Source organism: Bos grunniens, chromosome 12 (genome assembly GCF_055505025.1).
Source record: "Bos grunniens cultivar Pamir isolate PY7600 chromosome 12, Bosgru_T2T1.0, whole genome shotgun sequence".
Lineage (NCBI taxonomy): Eukaryota > Metazoa > Chordata > Mammalia > Artiodactyla > Bovidae > Bos > Bos grunniens.
The window spans coordinates 92,548,413-92,572,086 of record NC_141176.1 but is presented as its reverse complement, the minus strand read 5'-3'; the positions used below and the strand labels follow the sequence as shown (position 1 = coordinate 92,572,086).

The window sequence follows — 23,674 nt, the reverse complement described above, 5'->3', positions numbered from 1 at the left end:
CGAAGAACTGACTCATTTGAAAAGCCCCTGATGCTGTGAAAGATTGAAGGCAGGAGGAGAAGGGGAAGACAGAGGATGAGATGGTTGAATGGCATCACAACTCAACGGACATGAGTCAAGCTCCGGGAGTGGGTGGTGGACAGGGAGGCCTGGCGTGCTGCGGTCCATGGGTCACAGAGTTGACACGACTGAGCGACCGAAAAATAACAAGACCCTGGGGCAGGTGCGGATGCTCAGCCAGTGTAGAAAATCATAACACCCTCGTGCTTCCATAAACGGGCTTCTTCCACCCAAAATGAAAGTAGAACCCAAAATGAAAGTAGAACCAAAGACCTTGTAAAATCGGCGTGCCCTGTGAAGGCGCTCCTGGGCGCCCAGCGCTCCCTGCAGGTTCAAGCCCTCTGCCGGACGTGTTTGGGGGCGTCTGAGCACCGTGTGCGTGAGCGGCTGCCGCGCCTGCAGCCGGAACTCTTCCGCCGTGGCCGCAGTGCTCGGGGGGAACTCTGAGGCCTGCGCCCCTGCGGCCCCTGCGCGCCCGGAAGAAGCGGGGCATTGTGGGAGGGGCGCGCGTTTCGGCGGGTTCCGTTAAAATGGCGCCCTTCTTGCCGGCGCTGCCTGCGGGGCCTTAGCCGGTGGGGGAGCCGGGAGCCCGCGGGGCCGGCGCGGGCAGCCCCGGGCGAGGATGGCGACCCCGGACCAGAAGTCGCCCAACGTCCTGCTGCAGAGCCTGTGCTGCCGGATCCTGGGCAGGAGCGAAGGTAGCGGGACTGCGGGCGGCTGCGCTGCGCCCCTGGGCTCTCAGGGTCGGGGCGGCCGGGCCGGCTGAGTCACGGCGGCCCCGGGCGCGTCCGCCACCTCAGGCCGCGGGGCCGGGCGCGCGCCCCCGCGCTTCTCCGGCCGCCCGGGCCGCGCGCGGCGCCTCCTGACGGGGGCGAGGAGCGGGTCCCGGGTGACGCGGAGGCCCGCCCGCGGCCTCGGTCCCCGCAGTGCGGGCCGAGGGGCACCCGGGATGAGCGCCGTGCGGCCCCGGGCCCGCGGGGCGTCACTGCCCGCCGGTCCTGCGCTTGTGGCGGGAGGGGGCGACGGCGCGGCCTTGTGAGGGCCCTGCGGGCGCTGGAGCGCTGGGTTATTTGTCCCCTAAGCACCAGCGTGGGCAAGAGAGTCTGCAGGTTTTGCAGGAAGACGTGAAGCAGAACCGGAGCGTTGGGACGGCCCCTGGTCCTCCCGGGACTCTTGAATTGGCCCGCGCGACTTGTCTGGCGGTCTGTGATAGCCTCAGGGGCGGACGCTGGCTGTTTCGGTTCAGCCCATGCGGTGACCCTGACTCCACACAGCTCTCGCTCGTTTGTGAAGCTTCTCTCTGCCGCTCTGTTCTCTAAGAAGCCTGGGCTTCTCCCACCTGCAGGCACTGCGCGAGGTGGCGGAGGTGCAGAAGGGGGAGGCAGGGCCGCCTCCTTCCTGTTGGCCGTGGAGGGGAGCCTCCAAGATCAGCGCGCGCACAGTGCTGAGTAGTGGGGTGCCTGGGGAAAAAGCAGGCAGGGCAAACGGCTGTTGAGGGAAAGCTAAGGAAACTCGAACGCAGACCCGAGTGCAGACGGGGGGTCCCCGGCACCCCTGGGCCAAGGTCTTGAGGCGGGTGGGGGCCTGGCTGTCTCGTCTTTTGCCCCCAGCTCTTCTGCGCTCTGAATCGCCTTTCTGATTTGACACCCGGATCTCCCAGACCTGAGGATACCCGTAGACACCAGGGAACTGACTCTGGTGGTCGGGATTCAGTCAGGTTTCACTGGGGTTTGCTTTGAACCAGCGGGCCCTCGGTTTTCCCAGAGTGAAGCCACACGCCCGTGCGTTACCGTGGTCACAGCTCGACTGTGACGCTCACGGTGCCCATCGTGTTTCTCAGAATACTTTTTTTTAACATTTGAGGATCCTGTCGATTGACTTAGCTTCACCCATTCTAGGAGGTTGAAAAACTTCTTTTCAGAAAGTTCTGCACCACCCTCTCATTTAGAATTTTGTCTAAATTAAGAGTAAATAGGCTCCTGTACACCTTAAACTTACAGAGTGATACACGTCAGTTACAATTCTACAAAATTAGAAGGAAAAAAAAGTAAATAACCTATGAGATCCTCTCAGAATAAAATATAAAATCCACTAAAATGATGCTCTCTTTTCTCCGTTCTGGGCAACTAGGATTGCCAAACAGTTGTATTCATGTTTCCAAATTACGCTTCTGTCCACTGAAGAATTTGTAAGTCTTTAATCGCTTCCCTTGTTCTGTTCTAATTTGTTCTACCTCATGAGTAAAGAAGCAGTGCTAATTGCTGCCTTTACAGGGTTTGAAGTTTTAAAAGAGTTTCATTAGTGGGTGTTTTGTTTGTTCACAAAGTAGAACATTTGATTAACTGCTTCGTTCTCTAGTGATGTTACAAACAACTGGCCTTCGGCTTTTGTGATATGCTTTTTTAATACTATGGAACTGAAGCATTATAGACACTTGTTACTTTTTATGTGAATTTCATATGAATCATTTTTTCGTATTTTTAAAAATTTGTAGTTGGCCTCAACAAACCTTCAGAAGCCAAGCCCTGAGCTCTAACGGTGCTTGACATTTTTTATAAAGTTAGTGTAACCATTATTTCCCACCTTTTCCTGCTTATAACACGTGTGGGTTTGCTGGAAACACCCAGGGCCAGCCAGTGACAGGGGAGGTCTCAGCACCCCTGAGCCTGCCCTGGAGAACACTGTACTTCCTATCACATCTTTGGATAGCCAGTGTTTCCGTTTTTGGAAACACTGTCCTTGAGGTCGCGTCGCCTCCCCTCTGCCAGAGGCAACATTCCTTTTCTCACTTTGCAGTCCTGTCTAGTCGGAGATTAAGGAGAAGAGCAGGAGTTTCTGTTAAGTGTTTAAGTGCGAATGCTTAGGTGGGACTACAGTCCCCTGCACAGTGCGGTCAGACGATGACCTGACCTGGAAGCCCTGTGTGAGGGTCGTGTGAGCCCCGTGCGGGCAGGGATGGGCGTTGTCTTGGTAGCTCATGGGCCGCAAGTGGTGTTGCTGTGGGTTTTTTGATTTTTGAAGATGGTGAAGAGCTCTTGATGAAGTTCCAAATAAAGAATAGTCTTACTCTTGGGGAAATGAATGTGTATTAGATATACATTAAAATGTGTCATGTATTATTAAAATGTTCACTAAATGTTGATTAACGGGTATGTTACTCTTTAAAGCTTTAGGCTTCATTTGAAAATTGTACTTAATGGGCTTGTTATTTTAAATGAATTAGTATTTAAAAATAATCTTGGTTTACATTTCTAATACAGTATAAATAGATAGATGTAACCCCCATAAATAAAAACTTCCAGGGGTCCTCAATCTTAGAAGTATAAAGGGGGCTTGGACTGAAAAGTTTGGGAACCACAAACCTAGAGCAGTGTTTTGGTTTTGTTTTGAGTACTGCTTTTCAGCTAGCTGTGTGATCAGAATGGCCTGTGGTCCCATGAGAAGCTGATGTGGTGCTGCTGCTCTGGGGAGAGGAGCTGGTGGCCAGACAGTGGTGGCGGGGAAGCCTCCCCGTGCCCGCTGGTGGCCTTTCCACTGTGAATCCTCTCAGTGTGGCGCTTGCTCCGAACAAGTCCATGCGCCCCATCTGCTGAGACTGTGGTGTCTGGCACACAGGCATTCTGACCTGCATCTGGGCTGGGGATTGGTTTAAGAAAAAGCTGATGGATTTTCCAAATGTTTTATCATTAACAGGAAAGACAGACTGGAAGCGTGGCTGGCGGACAGACAGGGGAACTGCAGCGTGGCTGTGGAGGTGGGAGGGACATGCGAGACACATGGACATGTGGAGAGGGTGTGAAGATGGGGGTGTGCCTCTGGTACGGAGGAGGCCTGGATTTGTGGTGGGAGAAAATTCAGAGCTTATGAAACTCTTAGACTGGGATTTTTGTCTGACATGCCTGAGCATTTTGTTAACGAACTGTTTGTAGAACTCAGGATCCTGGTAGTCAAAATAATTTTTAACTAAAATAGTTACACAGCTCTCCTTTTAAATACGTGATTTCACTGACCCTTTTAATATTTATAAAATTAAAGTATTCTTGATGTAGGAAATTGTTTGCGTGTGGAGCAGCGTGAGGAGGAAAATCCCCCTTGAGCCCCGTGACCCCACGGGAGCATTCCGCGTTCCTCCCTTTTGCTCTTCCCTCCGCGCGTCTCCCCGTGTCCCAGGAAGACTCCGTGCGTGTGTGCGTGTGTGCGCGCGCTCGCGCGTGCTGCTGTGGGGGCGGGGCGGCGCCCTGAGGAGCTGGGGGGAGGTCGAGGGTCTCAGTGAACGTGAGCGAGTCCTCGCTGGTGCTGTGAGCCGGGCTGGGGGCTGGCAGGGGCGAGGGGCGGGTTTGCGGCCGCCGTGGCTGGAGGGCGTTCGCTCCAGGGGCAGGAGGAGGAGTCGCCTGCTCCTCAGGAGACGCGCTGTGACGGGCTGGAGGCTGTGGCGTGGTCGTGGAGGGACATGCTGGAATGTGACGGGCTGGAGGCTGTGGCGTGGTCGTGGAGGGACATGCTGGAAGAAGCCGAGTCGGCAGGTGTAGGGAGAGAGCAAATTAGCCGAGATGGCGGTGGTCAGGCCCTCTCGCCCACGTGCTGTAAATCCCGGCTGTGTAACAGCCGGGATCCCCTACAGCACTGCGTGTCTCGATGGACCGCTAGGCCGCAGGCCGCGTGCGGCCTGTAAGCTCCACCTGCCGCACCCTGGGGGCGGCTGCCTTGTGGCTGTGTCCGCTCGGTCAGCCACGAGAGAACACAGTGAACCTGCAGCGAGGGCTGCGGAGCCCGTCTGTAGTTCCCGCGGCTCCTTCCGTCGTCTTCATCTTCCCCGATCCCGCCTCCACTCCCCGGGTTCAACCAACAGTGAGACACGGCGGACAGCAGGGTTTACTGATCACCGTGTTTTCTTTGCTCTCGTAGCTTTATGCCTTCAATCTCCCTTTTTCTCAGTTTAGTGGGGTTTCTGAAGGGCGTGGCAACACGCATCTGTGTTTAAGCCGTCCTCTTATCTGGAATGGCACACGTGATCAAAAGTTACTGCCCCTGTTGGCAGCTTGTGGCCACTCCTGGTGTGTGTGTGTGTGTGTGTGAATGCACACGTAAGCCCTGCTCTGCTGCTACTGTGGTGTGTGTGAATGTATGTGTGTGTGTAAGCCCTGCTCTGCAGGTACCATGGTGTCTGTGTATGAGTGTGTGAGTAAGCCCTGCTCTGCAGGTACCGTGGTGTGTGTGTGTGTGTACGCACGCGCGTGTGAGTAAGCCCTGGTCCACAGGTACCATGGTGTGTGTATGTGTGTGCATGAGTGTGTGAGTAAGCCCTGCTCTGCAGGTACCATGGTTTATGTGTGTGTACGCACGTGTGAGTAAGTCCTGCTCTGCAGGTACTGTGGGGTGTGTGTGTGTATGCACATACATGTGAGTAAGCCCTGCTCCACAGGTACCGTGGTGTGTGTGTGTGTGTATGTGTGTGCATGCACGTGTGTGTAAGCCCTGCTCCGCAGGTACCGTGGTGTGTGTATGTGTGTGCACGCATGTGTGAGTAAGCCCTGCTCTGCAGGTACCATGGTGTATGTGTATGTGTGTGCATGAATGTGTGAGTAAGCCCTGCTCCGCAGGTACCGTGGTGTGTGTGTGTGCACGCGTGTGTGAGTAAGCCCTGCTCTGCAGGTGCCGTGGTGTGGCTGGGGCTTTGCCTGCTCCTTAGGATTATCTGTCCAGTTGGTTTTCTGGCCCCGAGCAGCTTTCAGAGCTGGTGGCATGTCACGTCTTTCTTTGCCCATAAAACTCTGTTTAGCCCTTCATCCTGTTGCCTTGTGGCCCTTCGGTCCAATCAGGTAGGGCCTGGGGCAGGTGGGAGGTGGCGCCCAGCGCGCTGTCTTGAAGGAGCGGGAGCTTCAGGTGATCACCGCTGAACCTGACTGGCCATAACTTGCGTCCTCTGTTTACCTTCCAGCTGATGTGGCCCAGCAGTTCCAGTATGCCGTGCGCGTCATTGGCAGCAACTTTGCCCCAACTGTTGAAAGAGATGAATTTCTAGTAGCTGAAAAAATCAAGAAGGAACGTATGTATTTTTCTTAAGTGTTACCTCGTGTTGCATTGTTAAATTTGTCAAAGCTTAAGAATATGTACGTGCATCCAGATATGTATCTGTATATTTCTGTATGTACATATTAATGTAGGGATGGCTCAGTTCTTTCACTAGAACGTGGGGGGAGGGGTTGTTTTAAATACTGTTTCAACAACACAATTTGGGTTAAGAATGTGAGGAAGATGAGAAGACTTAATATCACTTGCTGCTTCTCTTGTGATTCACGGTTTTAATCTTGCACGCCTTTTGAGCAGATAACCTAGCATATTATCTTGGCATTTAAACAGCCATGTGAGTTGAGTACCATGTCTGTTGATTGTTGCCATCCAGACTTCCAGTGCTTTGGAACTTTCTGTTGAACATTTTCTGAGATGGTACCGAAGCTCTCCTACACCTTGTCACCTTAGAGAAGAAAGCTGTCCATGTGTTAGCACCTGGTTATGAATGGGTCTCTGACTATGTGTTCTTGGAGAGGCTTTGAGGACCAGGACCCCCTGTGAGAGCTGCTCCTGTCCTGGTCAGAGGGTCTTATTCTCTCATCGCCAGGTCCCCTTTCCTTATAGTTTCCGGGACTTAGGAGCGGGTCCCAGCTGCCCGGGACGCAGCCTTGGCCAGTGCGTTCTCCCTGCGGGCCTGGCTGTTGCAGGTGGTAACGATGCCTTCTAGGAGGAGGTTTCCACGGCACGGTTTCTACCCGCTCCGGCTGTTGCATTATTAACTATGTTTGGCTGGCGTCTGCTCGGATGTCCTGTTTCAGAGCTGAGTGCTGTGGCAGCTGGGGGTGGGAGTGAGGCCCTGGCATGTGAGGGTGGGGCCTGGTGGGGCTTGGTGAGCCATGCAGGACTGAGGTGGTTCAGATCTTGGGGTGACCTAGCGTGTAGCTGTGTGTGAGGTGGGGGTGGTAAGCTGCTTGTCCTGCTGTGAACATGCACTTTCCTTTCTTGTCTGCAGAACTGAACCTGAGAACACTGTAGCTCCTTCTTGATCTCTGATGCTTAGCACATTTTGGATACTAGTGAGAACCCCGATACTGGGTGTGTTCACAGACCGTTTGCTTTGCAGATGCACAGATCCAGGCCCCTGGTGGGCACGTTACACGCGCTGGGAGCAGCTGAAAATAGTCTGTCTTCAGAGTTAAAGGCCTGGCAGCCATGCTGTCGAGTGGGTCCTGAGGATCTGTTTTCAGGAAGGAAATTGTAACCATGTGCAGATTATTCTTCTGCGTGTTCTCTGTGGTTTGAAGCAAGGCTTGCTGTGTAGACACAGTGCTCTTCCTTTGCCAGTTACCTGCTGGTGTCCACAGCTGTTTGGGGCCCCTGCCCGAGTGCCCGACCCTGATGTGGGCCCCGGCTGCCTCTGTCAGCTGACTAACCTGGTGGCACTCTGCCTCACTGGATAGAAATGATGGGGTTTTCAAAGATTCTGTTACTTTAGCTAATGTTCACGTAAATTCTTTGATTCCAGCCTAATTGTGTCAATATTTTACAAATTTCGTTTTTTTGATGACTTGATGAAATTCCTGAAACGGAAGTGACTGGTTGCTCTGACTCTTCAGCTCAGGAGTGCCTGCAGACGTCAGTTACCTGCTGCTGTGGGGATAGTGTCGTGGGAGTGAACTTCGTGTCACTAACACGCTCATCTCCGGCCTTTCAGTGACCCGGCAGAGGCGAGAAGCGGACGCGGCGCTGTTCTCAGAGCTCCACAGGAAGCTGCACTCGCAGGTACCTCGTGCGGGATGTGGAGGAGTGGCTGCTCTGCGAGGCCGTGCTCCGTCTCGTGGAGGATCACGGAGCCTGTCTGGTGCTGCCAGGATCAGAGCTCACAGTCCTCTCCAGTCCTCTCTGCTTCGTCTGTTGTGCCCTCACAATAAGCGTAGCCTTGTTTGCTGACCGTTTTGGTTCCTTAATGCACTTGGGTTTAGTTGGATTCATTGCTTTAAGTTTATTTTTCATCTTTGATAATGTATATGAAGTTACGAAACAGGAACTTTTTTGTATGGTCATTTTTAGGCAGATAGTTTCAAACTGTTGTATCATTTGCTTTTCCTAAAATTTTCTGTATTTTTAAAAGCAGCTCCATCTGTACATTGAAAATTACTAGGGTCTGCCTATCAGATGTCATATCCCAGGGTGCTCATAAGCCTTACCAAGTCTGCAGTGTGAGAGACCTGTGTTCGATCCCTGGGTTGGAAGATCCCCTGGAGAAGGGAATGGCTCACCCACTCCAGTTTTCTGGCCTGGAGAATTCCATGGACTGTATAGTCCATGGGGTTGCAGAGTCAGACACGACTGAGCAACTTTCACTTTCAAGATCCTGAACGGGAGATTAATCAGTGAAAGCTGTCGTGTCTGATAGCATTGGCCCTTCTGTGATCACACATTTGGGTGGTTTGATTTGAACGGTTGCTTTCCACAGTTCAGTTTGGAACCCTGAATGCTTATTCCTGAAATAGTCATGTTTTAAATAGTAGCCGACTTCCTGGGGCTGGGAAACCCGTTGGGCTCGGGGCTGAAGGGGGACGGGAGGCGTCAGGGAGCCGCGGGCCTGCTCCTCCTTGTTGCTGAAAGTCTGGTTTTCCGAAACTGCAGTTGTGGTTGCTGTTGCATCCTCTCTCCTGCCCGTCAGGGCCTCTGATCAGGGCATCCGTGGAAACTAATGGGATCTCTGTGACAACCATGCACGAAACCTGGGGTGACTGCTGACTTCTGAATGCTTCAGGACCTGGGTTTCCCAGGAATGCCTGATGCCAAGACCCACATCTTAGACTTTAGAATTATTTTCTTTTTGTCTAATATTCTTTTGTTATGGCCTAAGAAATGGTGTAGCCATCATGGTCAACAAAAGAGTCCAAAATGCAGTACTTGGATGCAATCTCAAAAACAACAGAATGATCTCTGTTCGTTTCCAAGGCAAACCATTCAATATCACAGTAATCCAAGTCTATGCCCCAACTAGTAACGCTGAAGAAGCTGAAGTTGAACGGTTCTATGAAGACCTACAAGACCTTTTAGAACTAACACCCAAAAAAGATGCCCTTTTCATTATAGGGGACTGGAATGCAAAAGTAGGAAGTCAAGAAACACCTGGAGTAACAGGCAAATTTGGCCTTGGAATACGGAATGAAGCAGGGCAAAGACTAATAGAGTTTTGCCAAGAGAACACACTGGTCATAGCAAACACCCTCTTCCAACAACACAAGAGAAGACTCTACACATGGACATCACCAGATAGTCAACACCGAAATCAGATTGATTATATTCTTTGCAGCCAAAGATGGAGAAGCTCTATATAGTCAACAAAAACAAGACCAGGAGCTGACTGTGGCTCAGATCATGAACTCCTTATTGCCAAATTCAGACTGAAATTGAAGAAAGTAGGGAAAACCACTAGACCATTCAGGTATGACCTAAATCAAATCCCTTATGATTATACAGTGGAAGTGAGAAATAGATTTAAGGGATTAGATCTGATAGATAAAGTGCCTGATGAACTATGGACGGAGGTTCATGACATTGTACAGGAGACAGGGATCAAGACCATCCCCAAGAAAAAGAAATGCAAAAAAGCAAAATGGCTGTCTGAGGAGGCCTTACATATAGCTGTGAAAAGAAGCGAAAAGTAAAGGAGAAAAGGAAAGGTATAAGCATCTGAATGCAGAGTTCCAAAGAATAGCAAGAAGAGATGAGAAAGCTTTCCTCAGTGATCAATGAAAAGAAATAGAGGAAAACAACAGAATGGGAAAGACTAGAGATCTCTTCAAGAAAATTAGAGATACCAAGGGAACATTTCATGCAAAGATGGGCTCAATAAAGGATAGAAATGGTAGGGACCTAACAGAAGCAGAAGATATTAAGAAAAGGTGGCAAGAATACACAGAAGAACTGTACAAAAAAGAGCTTCACAACCAAGATAATCATGACGGTGTGATCACTCACCTAGAGCCAGACATCCTGGAATGTGAAGTCAAGTAGGCCTTAGAAAGCATCACTATGAACAAAGCTAGCAGAGGTGATGGAATTCCAGTTGAGCTATTTCAAATCCTGAAAGATGATGCTGTGAAAATGCTGCACTCAATATGCCAGCAAATTTGGAAAACTCAGCAGTGGCCACAGGACTGGAAAAGGTCAGTTTTCATTCCGATCCCAAAGAAAGGCAATGCCAAAGAATTCTCAAACTACCACACAATTACACTCATCTCACATGCTGGTAAAGTAATGCTCAAAATTCTCCAAGCCAGGCTTCAGCAATACGTGAACCGTGAACTTCCAGATGTTCAAGCCGGTTTTAGAAAAGGCAGAGGAACCAGAGATCAAATTGCCAACATCTGCTGCATCATGGAAAAAGCAAGAGAGTTCCAGAAAAACATCTATTTCTGCTTTATTGACTATGCCAAAGCCTTTGACTGTGGATCACAATAAATTGTAGAAAATTCTGAAACAGATGGGAATACCAGACCACCTGATCTGCCTCTTGAGAAATTTGTATGCAGGTCAGGAAGCAACAGTTAGAACTGGACATGGAACAACAGACTGGTTCCAAATAGGAAAAGGAGTACATCAGGGCTATATATTATCACCCTGTTTATTTAACTTATATGCAGAGTACATTATGAGAAACGCTGGGCTAGAAGAAGCACAAGCTGGAATCAAGATTGCCGGGAGAAATATCAATAACCTCAGATATGCAGATGACACCACCCTTATGGCAGAAAGTGAAGAGGAACTCAAAAGCCTCTTGATGAAAGTGAAAGTGGAGGGTGAAAAAGTTGGCTTAAAGCTCAGCATTCAGAAAACGAAGATCATGGCATCTGGTCCCATCACTTCATGGGAAATAGATGGGGAAACAGTGCAAACAGTGTCAGGCTTTATTTTTCTGGGCTCCAAAATCACTGCAGGTGGTGATTGCAGCCATGAAATTAAAAGACGCTTGCCCCTTGGAAGAAAAGTTATGACCAACCTAGATAGCATATTGAAAAGCAGAGACATTACTTTGCCAACAAAGGTCTGTCTAGTCAAGTCTATGGTTTTTCCATTGGTCATGTATGGATGTGAGAGTTGGACTGTGAAGAAGGCTGGGCACCAAAGAATTGATGCTTTTGAACTGTGGTGTTGGAGAAGACTCTTGCGAGTCCCTTGGACTTCAAGGAGATCCAACCAGTCCATTCTGAAGGAGATCAGCCCTGGGATTTCTTTGGAAGGAATGACGCTAAAGCTGAAACTCCAGTACTTTGGCCACCTCATGCGAAGAGTTGACTCATTAGAAAAGACTCTGATGCTGGGAGGGATTGGGGGCAGGAGGAGAAGGGAACGACAGAGGATGAGATGGCTGGATGGCATCTGTGACTCGGTGGACGTGAGTCTGAGTGAACTCTGGGAGTTGGTGATGGACAGGGAGGCCTGGCGTGCTGCGATTCATGGGGTCGAAAAGAGTCGGACACGACTGAGCGACTGAACTGAACTGAAGTCAGGCTTAATGTAGGGGAGGTGTTCACACATTTTATGATGGCACTATTCTGATAATCGCTGTGTTTGGGAAGCTGGCTCTTGAGAGGGTTATTTCAGGGAGGACATGCCGTGCGTCGGGAATAGGGTAATCTAAAAGCTTGTGCACTTCGGGACTTGGGCTTAGATTTCACGGGTTAAAGCCTCCCAGGGGCTTGAGCTCTGAGAACGTTCTTGCCTGCTGATGCAGCACTGTGCGGTGCCTGAAAAAGGGTGCGTTTTGGCGCCATGTCGCCAGGTGGGTTTTAAAGTGCGTGTCTATTTTGGGAAATTAGGATAACTTAGGAGAGGGGAAGGTGAAGCTGCGGAGTAGCACAACATTTTCCTTGTAATGTTTTCTTTCTCAACAGGGAGTTTTGAAAAACAAGTGGTCAGTTCTCTACCTCTTGCTCAGCCTCAGTGAAGATCCGCGCAGGCAGCCTGGCAAGGTGAGCTCTGTTTCACATCGTGGTGCTGTCTGAAGGCACGGTGTCTATTGGGACAGTTGTGCCAATTTTTGATCGGAATTGGCTTCTGTACTTAAGAAAATAATATTAGAAAAGGAAAAAACTTGTCTAGGTGTCTAGGCGGCTATGAGGGTCAAGAGGTTTTTTTTTTTTTTCTTTATTTTTAAGGGCGTTTTTAGTCATTGTGCTGTGTTCCCTTAAGGTGTCTTTGAGAATCATGTTATAATGTTACTTCAAATACTGCCTCTGGTTAGGTAGAGCAGAGCTATCGGTGCTCACATTTTTGCTGTGTACAGTTGCTGTTAGCCTCGCTTCGTTGTTCTTTGAGTCAGAAGAGCTTTTAGGGTTTTCTTTTGTTTTCAGATGCCATGATGAGCATTAATTACTGTTACATCCTGAAAAGCGCATTGTCTGTGGGTTCAGGTTTTGACCTGTGCAGTGTTTTGAAGGTGTGATTGGGCAGCTGCCTGAGTCCCCGAGGGTCTGGTATAACAAGGTGCCCCACTCCAGAAATCTGAGAGCTTAGGAGGTTGGAGAGCATGCGCAAAGGAGTCAGGTTTACCTGGAAAGCCACAGCCTTGAGTAACGAGCCTTCTTTCCTTATATAACAACGCCAGACTTTAAAGCTATTTTGAGTAATTGTTTGACTTTTAGTTTGCATAGGTTCTGAATAGAGTGTTTAGTTATCAGACCATGTGGGCTTGGGAAGATCCTCTGGAGAAGGAAATGGCAACCTACTCCAGTACTCTTGCCTGGAAAATCCATGGACGGAGGAGCGTTGTAGGCTATAGTCCTTGGGGTCGCAAAGAGTCGGACACGACTGAGTGACTTCACGTCCACTTTCACTTTCAGGTGGGAGTCTTGGGATTCAGGAAGCTTTCTAAAACTTTTATTGGTTCAAGCACACTTCAGAAATACGACTAATTTACCGTTTAATGAGTTCAGCACATCTTTATCGTGCTTTGCAGGTGCCGCGTTTGTTTGCTTTTTTGTAGGTTGAAGGTTTGTGGCAAATGTGCCTTGTCGGGGGATGGTTGCCATTTTAAGCGGGAAGGTGTTTAAGACGTGTGTGTTGCTTTAGAGGCTTGCTGCTGTGTCCGCTCAGCAGACGGAGTGTAGCGTAAGCATGACCTGCAGGTGCACTGGGAAGGCGGACGTTCGCGTGACCTGCTCTGTCGTTGGCTTTCCGGAGCCGGTCTGGACTCTGTCTGAGGTCTGCCTGTGCGACTCCAGGCAGAGAAACGCAGCCAAAGGGAGATGGAGTGTGAGTTGTCTTGTTGGCTGGGGAGAGTCATGTGATTCTGTACCTGCATTCGTGATGTGCTTATTTTCAGGTCTCCAACTATGCCACGCTGTTCGCTCAGGCGTTACCACGCGATGCCCACTCCACGCCCTACTACTACGCCCGGCCTCAGACCCTGCCCCTGAACTACCAGGAGCGCAGCGCCCCGTTGGCCCAGAGCTCGGGCAGCCTGGGGAGCAGCGGCATCAGCAGCACCGGCGTGCACACCCTCAACGGCCCGACCCCGCCGCCCCCGTCCCTGCTGCCGGGGTAAGCGGGCAGCCGCGTGGGGCCTCCGCTGCGGAGGCGGGAGCGGCCTGGCTCTCAGCCCGGCGTTCAGTCTTCAGAGCCTCGTGCGTGTCTGGGGTGTCTCGGCCCTGGGTCCGATGTGCTCTGTGGTGGGAGTCAGCCGTCTAAGCATGCCCTCTGGGCTGCTCTCGTCTGCGTTGACGGTCAGGTCGGCCGCCTCCTGACCTGGTAACGCACGTGCTGCGGCAGGGCCGGCTCGCAGCGAGGTGTGCGGTGCCTTCGTTGCGGGAACTGGGTGTAGGCTTGCGCAGCCGCCATCAGACGATGTTTTCCACGTGAGCGTAATCCGACAATATTTCTGTCGTTGTATTAGTCAAGTGAAATTTTATTAAAGATACTGGAAAATAGAATGTGTGTGCAGACACAGGGATTATATACAGAGTCTAGGATTTTAGAAAGACAGCATCATATACCCCAAAATTTAATCTCAGACTCATATTCTGGCTGAAAGGGTCTGGCTGAAACAGACTTTCTTATTTTCACCTTTAATATAAGTAGTTGAAATAATTATTGTCATGATACTGACGAAAGCTGTATAGAGAACTGTGAACTAAAGTGGTCTTTTAGACTTTTGCTTAAATTTAGAACTATACGCAAAACCATAGTTTGATTTAGTGTCTCCCTTGCCGGGGGTGGGCTGTTCCTGGGTCCTTTCGGAACCCCCTGGTGGGCCGCCGCGTTCTGAGGCGGGTGGGCCTCTCCCTGCGGTTGACGTTGCTGTGTGTTTCACGCGGACTGCAGATCACACTGTCTGTTTGCATCAAGTGCTGTGAAGGCTGAGAGAGAGGACAGGGCAGCGGGCAGTGCCATTGGTTTTTACTCAACAAACGTGGGTGGGTTTCCAGGGTAAAGTCAGCAGTGAACCCTAGAGTCTGAGCTGGGAATGTATGTGGGTGTTTGCAGGCAGAGCCGGGTTGGCCTGTGATAGCGCCAGGAGGGCTGTGCAGGAGGCGGGAGGAGCCGGGGGGCTGTGGTCGGGGAGGGACGGCCGCGTGGGTCTCAGGCTCACACGGGCCAGTGGCTCACGTGGTGACTCAGGAGGCGTGTCTGCAGCGTCTCAGTGACCTCTGTGACTAGCCCGGTGTGCGGACCCAGCAGGCCCCTCCTCTTTTCAGACAGTCTCACCTGGGCCCGGGGACGGGCGACTGTCTCCGGCAGCAGCTGGGCGCCCGTCTGGCGTGGACGTTGACTGCAAGCCAGCCTTCCTTACAAACCACTACCTCCAAAGGTGTCCCCAGCGCGGCTTCCCGCAGCATGACGCGGCCGCGGAGAGACGGGGATGCGGGCGGTGAGTGAGGACGGGCTCCGGGTTCTCCAGGGTTTGCAGCCGAGACTGCCCCATGCGCCGCGTGCCGCGTGGGGGTGCCTGTGCTCAGGGGCCTTGGCGCCCAGCCCCGCCCGTGCTCAGGACTGCCGGGCGCGGCCCTGGGTGTGCACCCTCCTCCCCGACGACAGGCCAGGCCGGCCTTTTTACCTGGTGTTTGTGGAGGGTCGCCCGTGCTGGCGGCCGCCCCGAGGGCCCCCAGCTGTGCTCGGACAGGGCCTCTCCCACTGGAACCTCGCCTCTATCTGGGCCTTGTCTTCTTGTGATATTGGGTGACAGTACGTTCTGAGCTGGCCTTTGTCCAGGGTTTGCGGGGCTCATAAGCCTTTGCTCTGGTGGGGGTGGGGCCAGGCTCACGAGCCTGCTGTGTAGTCGGTCAGTCTTCTAACACCGTGTGAAATGGTCACCCATGCCTCTGGGACTGATTTGTGCTGCTCCTAGGTCATACGTTAGACTCCCACAGATTGCTTTGTCTTTTTAAAAAAGACTTGGAAGACAAACTATATGATCTCCATATGCTTTTCAGAAAATCCTTTTTTTTTAAAAAAATATAACTTCATATTCTTTTTCATCTTAAACTCATTTAGCTTTTAAATTTTGTTCTGGTTACAAATATATTACCTAAAACGAATTGTGTCGTGCAGTTCACCGTACGGAAACCATGTTACAGGTGCCGTGGAGGTCACCGAGGCAGCCCTTGTCAGAGACATCCTGTACGTCTTCCAGGGCATAGACGGCAGGAACATCAAGATGAGCAGCGCTGACAACTGTTACAAGGTGGAGGGAAAGGTACGGTCCCCGGACCCGCTGCAGCCCTCCCGAGCCGGGCGGCTGTCCCCAGGGCCGGGCGGGAGCTGCTGCTCCGTGACGCGGGTGGTCTGCAGGCGGGGGTCCTGGCCCCTGTGTGCACCTCCTCCCTCCTGTGATGCTGGTGCCAGGGCTACCTGACGGACTGCTATCCTGGCATCCGTGCCCTGTCATGGGTCCCCTGTGAGGCGCTCCTGCCCGGTTTTGCTTCCTCTGGAGCCTGCCTTTCTCACAGTCCTTCTGTTGACGGTCCGTCCTTCTGCGTCTCTGGCTGTGACTTGGGCGGCTGACGTTGCAGACAGACCTTGCCGCGCTGGGCCCTCCTGGGCGGTGGGCCTCCAGCCTGACGCTGCCTGCGACAGGGTGCCATCTGTGTCCCGGTCTCACTGTCCTCACTTCGGGGACGCTGTTAGTGATCTTCAAGTTTCCTGTGTTGAAGCCTAAGAATTAGAAACACGAGAGTACAAGTGGTTGGAAAGAAGTAACAATTAAGATTCCAGCGGTAAACGTATTTTTTAAACTGTTGACGTGTTTGCTTTTTAGGCAAACCTGAACAAATCCTTGAGGGATACGGCTATGAGGCTGGCCGAGTTGGGGTGGCTGCACAATAAAATCAGAAAGTACACGGACCAGAGAAGCCTGGACCGCTCGTTTGGACTTGTCGGCCAGGTGTGTTCTTGGGAACTTGGGTGGCGCTCACCTCAGGACGCGCTTCATGTCCTTAGAACCTCATGTGACGTCATCCTGAGGCGGGTTCCTTTTCCATGAAGCAGGTTTGATATGATACACTGTGTCAGCCACAGTCCTCTCAGGAAAAATAGAAAACATGGTAAATATTGACACAGGTAACCAAACAGGAAAGTTGTTTAATGAATATTTAGGAACACTGACCTGTCCGAGTCACTTTACGTATTTTAATGATTTCCCTTTGACCTAAAATTCTCTCAGTTAAAAAATAAATTTGTTTAATTGAAGGGTAATTGATTTACAGTGTTGTGTTTCAAGTATATATAAAGGGATTCGGTTATATACATGTGTTAAGTTGCTTGTGTTGTGTCCGACTCAGCGTGACCCCATGGACAGTAGCCCACCAGGCTGCTCTGTCCATGGGATTCTCCAGGCAAGCACACTGGAGTGGGCTGCCGTCCCCTCCCCCGGGGTCTTCCTGCTGTGCTGCTCACCTGAGGCTAACATAGCCAGGTTACAGGTGCGGCTAAAATACAGCATCAGGGTCTAAAGGAGTCACCCCTCAGGTTAGGAGCAAGGCGCCGCGTCTCTGCTGCGCTCCCGCAAACCCAGTGCTGAGACGACCCCCGACCCCGTTAGTGTGTGGTGGCGGCTCACCTGCACGAGCGCGTGGACAGAAGCAGGCTCGTCTCGGCCTGAGCTGTGCCTCAGAGAGCCGGCCTGCGCAGGTGTGTGGTGGCTGTCCCGAGCGCGGCGACCACGTCCGGCCTCTTTCTCCACAGAGCTTCTGCGCGGCCTTGCACCAGGAACTCAAGGAGTACTACCGGTTACTCTCCGTTCTGCACTCCCAGGTAAGCCCTTGTTTCTATTTCATCACGATCTGAGATGTTACAAAATTCCACTCTCCACAGTTCCTACACTTCCTCCTACGTTAATCGTAAGATTTGGCGGTCTGTGGGGTGTCCTGGAGTCAGCTTGCGGCTCACTTTCAGGGTCCTGTCCCCCTGAGGCAGACCGCCTGTGTCCTGAAGGAGCTGTCCTCCCCCAGAGGCCCTCTGCCTCGTTGACGTGAGGCTTGCCCCTTCCCCCGGACTTGACTCGGGTCGAGACGTGACTGAGCTCCTGGTGGCTGCACGCAGGCGCTCTTCGCTCCTGTTTTGCAGCTGCAGTTGGAGGACGATCAGGGTGTGAATTTGGGCTTCGAGAGCAGCTTGACGCTCCGGCGCCTCCTGGTGTGGACCTACGACCCCAAGATAAGACTGAAGACCCTGGCGGCCCTGGTGGATCACTGCCAAGGTCGCTCTGCTCGGATTTAAGGCAGCTCTAGGGAGTATCCCTGAGGCTTGCCTCTGTGTCTGCCCTTTATGCGTAACAGCCATAAGGCTGCTACCAAAGACAGACGGATAGACTTGGGCTTCCGGGGGGAACAACCCCTGGGCCAGGATTTACACCCGTGGCGCTCAGGACTTCCCTGAGATGAAGTGGGGGAGGGGGTCTGGTCCCCTGAGGCCCCCAGGTCACGGGCTCGTCGGAGCTGCCCTCACTCCGCGGCCTCTCCTAGGCGCCCCCGCCCCCACCCCAGGTCTGGCTCAGCAGCCGTGTCCTACGCCCCCGTGCGTGTCTGCCTGGGCCTCTCCCGCCCCCGTCTGGGTCTCGGCGCTCTGCTCAGCGTGCGTGCTCTCCTGGCCGGGAACCCCTTGCCCTCTTCTCCTCACTTTGTCTCTGTGTCTCGGCCTCAGCGTTTGTGTTCACTGTGGCTTCTGTGTCCCCAGGAAGGAAGGGAGGCGAGCTGGCCTCGGCCGTCCACGCCTACACCAAGACGGGGGACCCGTCCATGCGGTCCCTGGTACAGCACATCCTCAGCCTGGTGTCGCACCCCGTCCTGAGCTTCCTGTACCGCTGGATCTACGACGGCGAGCTAGAGGACACGCACCACGAGGTGAGGAGGCGGCTCCTCAGGGCGGCGGGGCGCCGGGCACACCCCGAGGTGAGGCGGGCCTTCGGTGTCTCCTCGGAGCAGCCGGGCGCCGGGCCCATCCTGCGGTGTCTCCTCAGAGCAGTGGGGCGCCAGGCGCACCCACGGGCCAGCCTGTCCTCCCGACACCGCATCGAGCAGAGCTGTGTGTGCTTGGTGGGAAATGGTTCTCCCCGTAACTCAGGAGCCTGGACCACGTCCCTGCTTCTCAGCGCGCTGGTGGCAGAGCTGGGGTCTGGGTGTCCTGCGTCCTGGTCTGTCCTGGAGGCAGGCATTGTGAGTTCTGATGCTTCGCGTGGTTACTGGTTAGCTGAGCCAGGCCATTTATATGTGTATTTGTATTCTGCACGTTGAAACACGCTTAGTTCTGCTAGAAAGCAGCATATTTGTCTGAAAGTCACTGTTACTCAGAGTCGTCCAGTGAAACCACAGGCTCCTGACCAGAAGTAGAGAGGGCTCCCCGCTCGACCTTGTCACTGCGTTATGTTAGTAAAGAAGGGGACTAAGTGGAAGTTGTAGCTTTTAACGCACAGTAAGCAGTTAAGAAACGCGCAGATTCTAGAATAAACGTGGCCCTGACCTTGGCAAAGCCCAGGGGTTGGCAGGTGGGCGTGGGCGGAGCAGCAGTGGGAGGTCCTGGCCCTTGTGGCTGGGCTCCTGGGTTCACCTCGGCTCTCGTGGCTGAAACTGCCTGTGAGTGATGGAAGCAGATAGGACCGCACGGCCCTGTCCCTGGTGTGAGTGCACTCGGGGCCCCGTGCGTGTGCTCCGGGCTCCCTGTCCCTGGTGTGAGCGCACTCGGGGCCCCGTGCGTGTGCTCCGGGCGCCCTGTCCCTGGTGTGAGCGCACTCGGGGCCCCGTGCGTGTGCTCCGGGCGCCCTGTCCCTGGTGGGAGCGCACTCGGGGCCCCGTGCGTGTGCTCCGGGCGCCCTGTCCCTGGTGGGAGCGCACTCGGGGCCCCGTGCGTGTGCTCCGGGCGCCCTGTCCCTGGTGGGAGCGCACTCGGGGCCCCGTGCGTGTGCTCCGGGCGCCCTGTCCCTGGTGGGAGCGCACTCGGGGCCCCGTGCGTGTGCTCCGGGTGCCCTGTCCCTGGTGTGAGCGCACTCGGGGCCCCGTGCGTGTGCTCCGGGCGCCCTGTCCCTGGTGTGAGCGCACTCGGGGCCCCGTGCGTGTGCTCCGGGCGCCCTGTCCCTGGTGGGAGCGCACTCGGGGCCCCGTGCGTGTGCTCCGGGCGCCCTGTCCCTGGTGTGAGCGCACTCGGGGCCCCGTGCGTGTGCTCCGGGCGCCCTGTCCCTGGTGTGAGCGCACTCGGGGCCCCGTGCGTGTGCTCCGGGCGCCCTGTCCCTGGTGTGAGCGCACTCGGGGCCCCGTGCGTGTGCTCCGGGCGCCCTGCAGCCCCTGTGGTGTGGCTCCTGTGTGGACACGGCACTTTCCCCGGTGCCTTTGTCTGAGCAGATGGTGTTCTTGTGGTTGTGCGTCTCCAGCAGCGTGAACGAGGTGCCCGTGCCTTTGTGCACCTCCCTGTGTGTGTTCGCAGCTTCTCTGGTTGGTCCTGGGAGGTGGGCTGGCTTGGGGGTGGAGGGTGGCCGCACCCGCAGCTTTGATTTTGTCTCCCGCGCTGGGGGACTGTCCCCCACCCACCCTGCACCCCATTGGCTTATCCCCCTTCTGTGCGCTTCACGTGACTCGCCATGAGCAGGACTGCTTTTCATCTAACCCCGGCCCTGGGCTCATCGCGTGGGCCTCCCAGGCAGCCCTCTTGAGCACCACGTTCCCCTGCTGTGGGGACACTCCCCTGTCCTCTTGCTGCTGCAGAGTGAGGCCCTGCGTCCGGCCTTGGCTGCCTCTGGGTGGGACTGACCTGCCCCCCACGGATGAGTTTTCACTCCTTTTCCCTGAAAGAAAAAATCCCAGGTGACCCCTGAGCTGTGCTACTCCTGCAGCAGCACTAAAAGTGTCTCTGGGTCCACTAGTTGGACGAGACCAGAGCCCTGAAGGAACCTTCTGAAAGAGGCATTTCTCCAGAGGAGATGAGCAGGTGGTCCGTAGGCTCGTAAAGGGATGCTCAGCATCACTTACGGTTGGAGAAATGCAAACCGAGACCACAGTGAGACGCGATGGCACTTCACGCCTGTCGGGTTGGCGTCGGGGAATGGCAAATGATGGCGAGTGAGGGGCAAAGGGAACCTGTGATGGCGATGGGCACTGGCGCATCCCCATGGAGACAGCACAGACCTTTCTCAACAAATGCTGCTTCTGGGTGTTCACCCGACAAACAGAAACACTCGTTTGAAAAGAGGTGCAGGCTGATGTTTGTAGCACCGTTACTTCCGGTTGCTAAAGTGTCGAAGTAGCTTAAGTGTCCCGTCAGCAGGTGGATGAGCAGAGAAGAGGTGTGTGTGCCGTGGAGCGCTGCGCGGCCAGAGGAGAGTGGGGTTTGCCGTTTGCAGTGACACGGACAGGCTGGGAGGGACGTTACGCTAGTGAAGTAAGACAGAGAAGGACAGGTGCCGTGTGAGTCAGCGCTTACACGTGGGATCTGAAGATACAGCAAGCTAGTGAAGTAAGACAGAGAAGGACAGGTGCCGTGTGAGTCAGCGCTTACACGTGGGATCTGAAGATACAGCAAGCTAGTGAAGTAAGACAGAGAAGGACAGGTGCCGTGTGAGTCAGCGCTTACACGTGGGATCTGAAGATACAGCAAGCTAGTGAAGTAAGACAGAGAAGGACAGGTGCCGTGTGAGTCAGCGCTCACACGCGGGATCTGAAGATACAGCAGGCGCATGAGTGTAACGGGAAGGGAGCAGACTTGGACGTAGAGAATAAGATGCGGTTTGCAGAAACGAAAGCACGAGTCTGTTAGGACTGTGACTGAAAAAGGAGAATGTCCTCGGTGCAGTAGCAGAGGAGCTGGAAGCCGTGACTTAGTTTCCTCCTTCGCGTCCTGCGTCCTTTCTGCCGTTAGCCGTCAGGCTGGTCCCCGGGTTGGTGAGGCTGAGGAAGCGGACTGGGCAGCTTCCGAGCGCGGCGGTTCTCAGGGCAGAGCCGCCCCGAGAAGGTCACTCCCCATGGCACTGCTGGGTGGGCCACGCCTGCCATCTGAGCTGTGTGCCTCAGGCAAGGCGCCTGTGCTCCAGATCTGGGCCCCTGCAGGGCTGGGGTGGATACCCCGGCGGGGGAGACGCAGTTGTTTGACACGGGAGGGCGGGAAAACTCTGAGTCAGCTTGAACTGAAAATTGAGCCAGGCCCAGAGGGCTGGGAAGAGTCCCTGTGGATGAGCACCGCCCCCACCCGCCCTCCGTGTGCAGAGCACAGGTTGTGAATGAAGGACCACTTCGTGTCTTAAGGAAAAAGCTTGTCTTAGCACCCACCCCTTTGTTATAAGAAATGGGGAATAAGTGATTGCGTTTAGAGAGAGCTGTCCAAGGTGTCCTTTAGAACAAGTTCTGTTGTAAGTGGTGGGTCCCCCTGGATCTGGAGTTCTAGGATTGCTTGTTTTCTGCTGTGCAGTTAGTGAGCACTTGGCGGAAGCATCACTGTGTCGCGTCTTATTGCCTCCTCACTTGCAGTTCTTCGTGGCATCGGATCCAACCGTGAAGACGGACCGGCTGTGGCATGACAAGTACACGCTGCGCACGTCCATGATCCCGTCCTTCATGACGATGGACCAGTCCCGGAAGGTGGGCTCCTGTGGCTTGGGCGTCAGGGTGTGCCTGCCTTCACGGACAAGGCCGGTCTGCGGTGAAACACGTCTTGTGGCCTGTTAGGGTTTGCGTTCTTGAGGTGAAGTGTACGTTAATTGCATCAACGTGTACTTGTAAGTGTTTGTTAATAGCAGTTTTTTCAGGTCCTGAAATTTCCTTGATACTATCCCCGGTGTTCCTGCTGTTTAATTTTTAGTCAGTAGAAACCTGTGGCTTGTGAGTGTTTGTAGAACTTGGATGTGTGATCATTTTGATTCTGAACAAAGGTAACTCCAGGGTGTTTTCCTCTTCAGGTCCTTCTGATAGGAAAATCAATCAACTTCCTGCACCAGGTGTGCCACGACCAGACGCCCCCTACAAAGATGATCGCCGTGCCCAGGTCTGCGGAGCCCCTGCAGGACGGTACGAGGGCGACGGTGGCAGGGCACCTGCTGCTCCACGCTGGGGGTCTCTCCTCGCTCGCTCACGTGTCGTCAGGGTTTTTCAGTAGAATCCAGTGTTGAGATGTGTTTTGTAAATGGTTTTGGGTTACATGGATGCAAACCTGCATTAAAAAGCTGCTGGTGTGAATCAGCTCCAGGTGCTCCTCCTCCTCTGTCGGAAGCTGGGGGACACCAGCTGAGGCTCGGCCTCTCTGGGCCCGTGTGCTGTCCCCCACCTGCCCTGGATGCTGTCTGGCCTCCCTGCGGCCTCTGATGCCCTGATGTAGCTGCATGCTGACGGCACCTAGCCATCACGCCAACAAGTGTCATGGCCAGGACGCCTGTAACACGTGCCGTCTTGGGTTTATCCTCGACACCATCATGCCTGACCCACCCCGTGCCCTCTGAACCTGTGTTTCAGTGCGGCCTGGAGTTGGCTTTGTTGTGGAAGGGCTGTGACCTTTAAATCTGTGACGTGGTGAGCAGTACCCTCTGGGCTCCCCCAGATGGGAACACAGGTGTCTGCTCCATGTCCGGCGTTGGCAGTGTTTTGGGGTCACAGCTGGGGATGCTGGTGGCCCCGACAGCTCCCATGGTCTGTTTTGGAGCCATGGGGAGGCATGGGCTGGCACGTGTGCGTGTGAGGAGCCGCGGGCGGGCGCGGGCTGGCGTGTGTGTGTGTGAGGGGCCGTGGGCTGGTGCGTATGAGGGGCCGCGGGCGGACGCGTGTGCATGTGAGGGGCCGCGGGCGGGCGCGTGTGCGTGTGAGGGGCCGCGGGCGGGCGTGGGCTGGCGCGTGTTCGTGTGAGGGGCCGTGGGCTGGCGTGTGTGCGTGTGAGGGGTCGCGGGCGGGTGCGTGTGTGTGTGAGGGGCTGCGGGCGGGCGCGGGCTGGCGCGTGTGCGTGTGAGGGGCCACGGGCGGGCGTGGGCTGGTGCGTGTGTGTGTGAGGAGCCGTGGGCTGGTGCGTATGAGGGGCCGCGGGCGGGCGCGGGTGGGCGCGTGTGCGTGTGAGGGGCCGCGGGCGGGCGTGGGCTGGCGCGTGTGCGTGTGTGTGAGGGGCCGCGGGCGGGCACAGGCTGGCG

General features: G+C 54.3%; 1 protein-coding gene across 20 annotated transcripts in view; it reads left to right on the top strand.

Annotated features, from left to right (window-relative positions):
• The first annotated feature begins 565 nt into the window (after positions 1 to 565).
• The window catches only part of TUBGCP3 (tubulin gamma complex component 3), a 36,645-nt gene continuing 13,536 nt past the window's right edge, over positions 566 to 23,674 (top strand). For 2 of the 20 annotated variants that reach the window (XM_086330606.1, XM_086330603.1), the window contains exons 1-13: positions 566 to 758; positions 5,999 to 6,106; positions 7,787 to 7,854; positions 11,985 to 12,062; positions 13,415 to 13,632; positions 14,791 to 14,959; positions 15,666 to 15,784; positions 16,346 to 16,471; positions 17,272 to 17,340; positions 17,653 to 17,785; positions 18,262 to 18,428; positions 22,035 to 22,145; positions 22,463 to 22,571. In XM_086330606.1, coding sequence (XP_086186732.1) covers positions 14,926 to 14,959; positions 15,666 to 15,784; positions 16,346 to 16,471; positions 17,272 to 17,340; positions 17,653 to 17,785; positions 18,262 to 18,428; positions 22,035 to 22,145; positions 22,463 to 22,571 — 868 coding nt within the window. In that variant the 5' untranslated portion in view covers positions 566 to 758; positions 5,999 to 6,106; positions 7,787 to 7,854; ... (1 more) ...; positions 13,415 to 13,632; positions 14,791 to 14,925. Of the gene's footprint in view, positions 759 to 5,998; positions 6,107 to 7,688; positions 7,855 to 11,984; positions 12,063 to 13,414; positions 13,633 to 14,786; positions 14,960 to 15,665; positions 15,785 to 16,345; positions 16,472 to 17,271; positions 17,341 to 17,628; positions 17,786 to 18,261; positions 18,429 to 22,034; positions 22,146 to 22,462; positions 22,572 to 23,674 lie in introns of all 20 variants that reach the window. The other 18 variants (XM_086330595.1, XM_086330592.1, XM_086330593.1 and 15 more) reach the window with 13 other exon arrangements.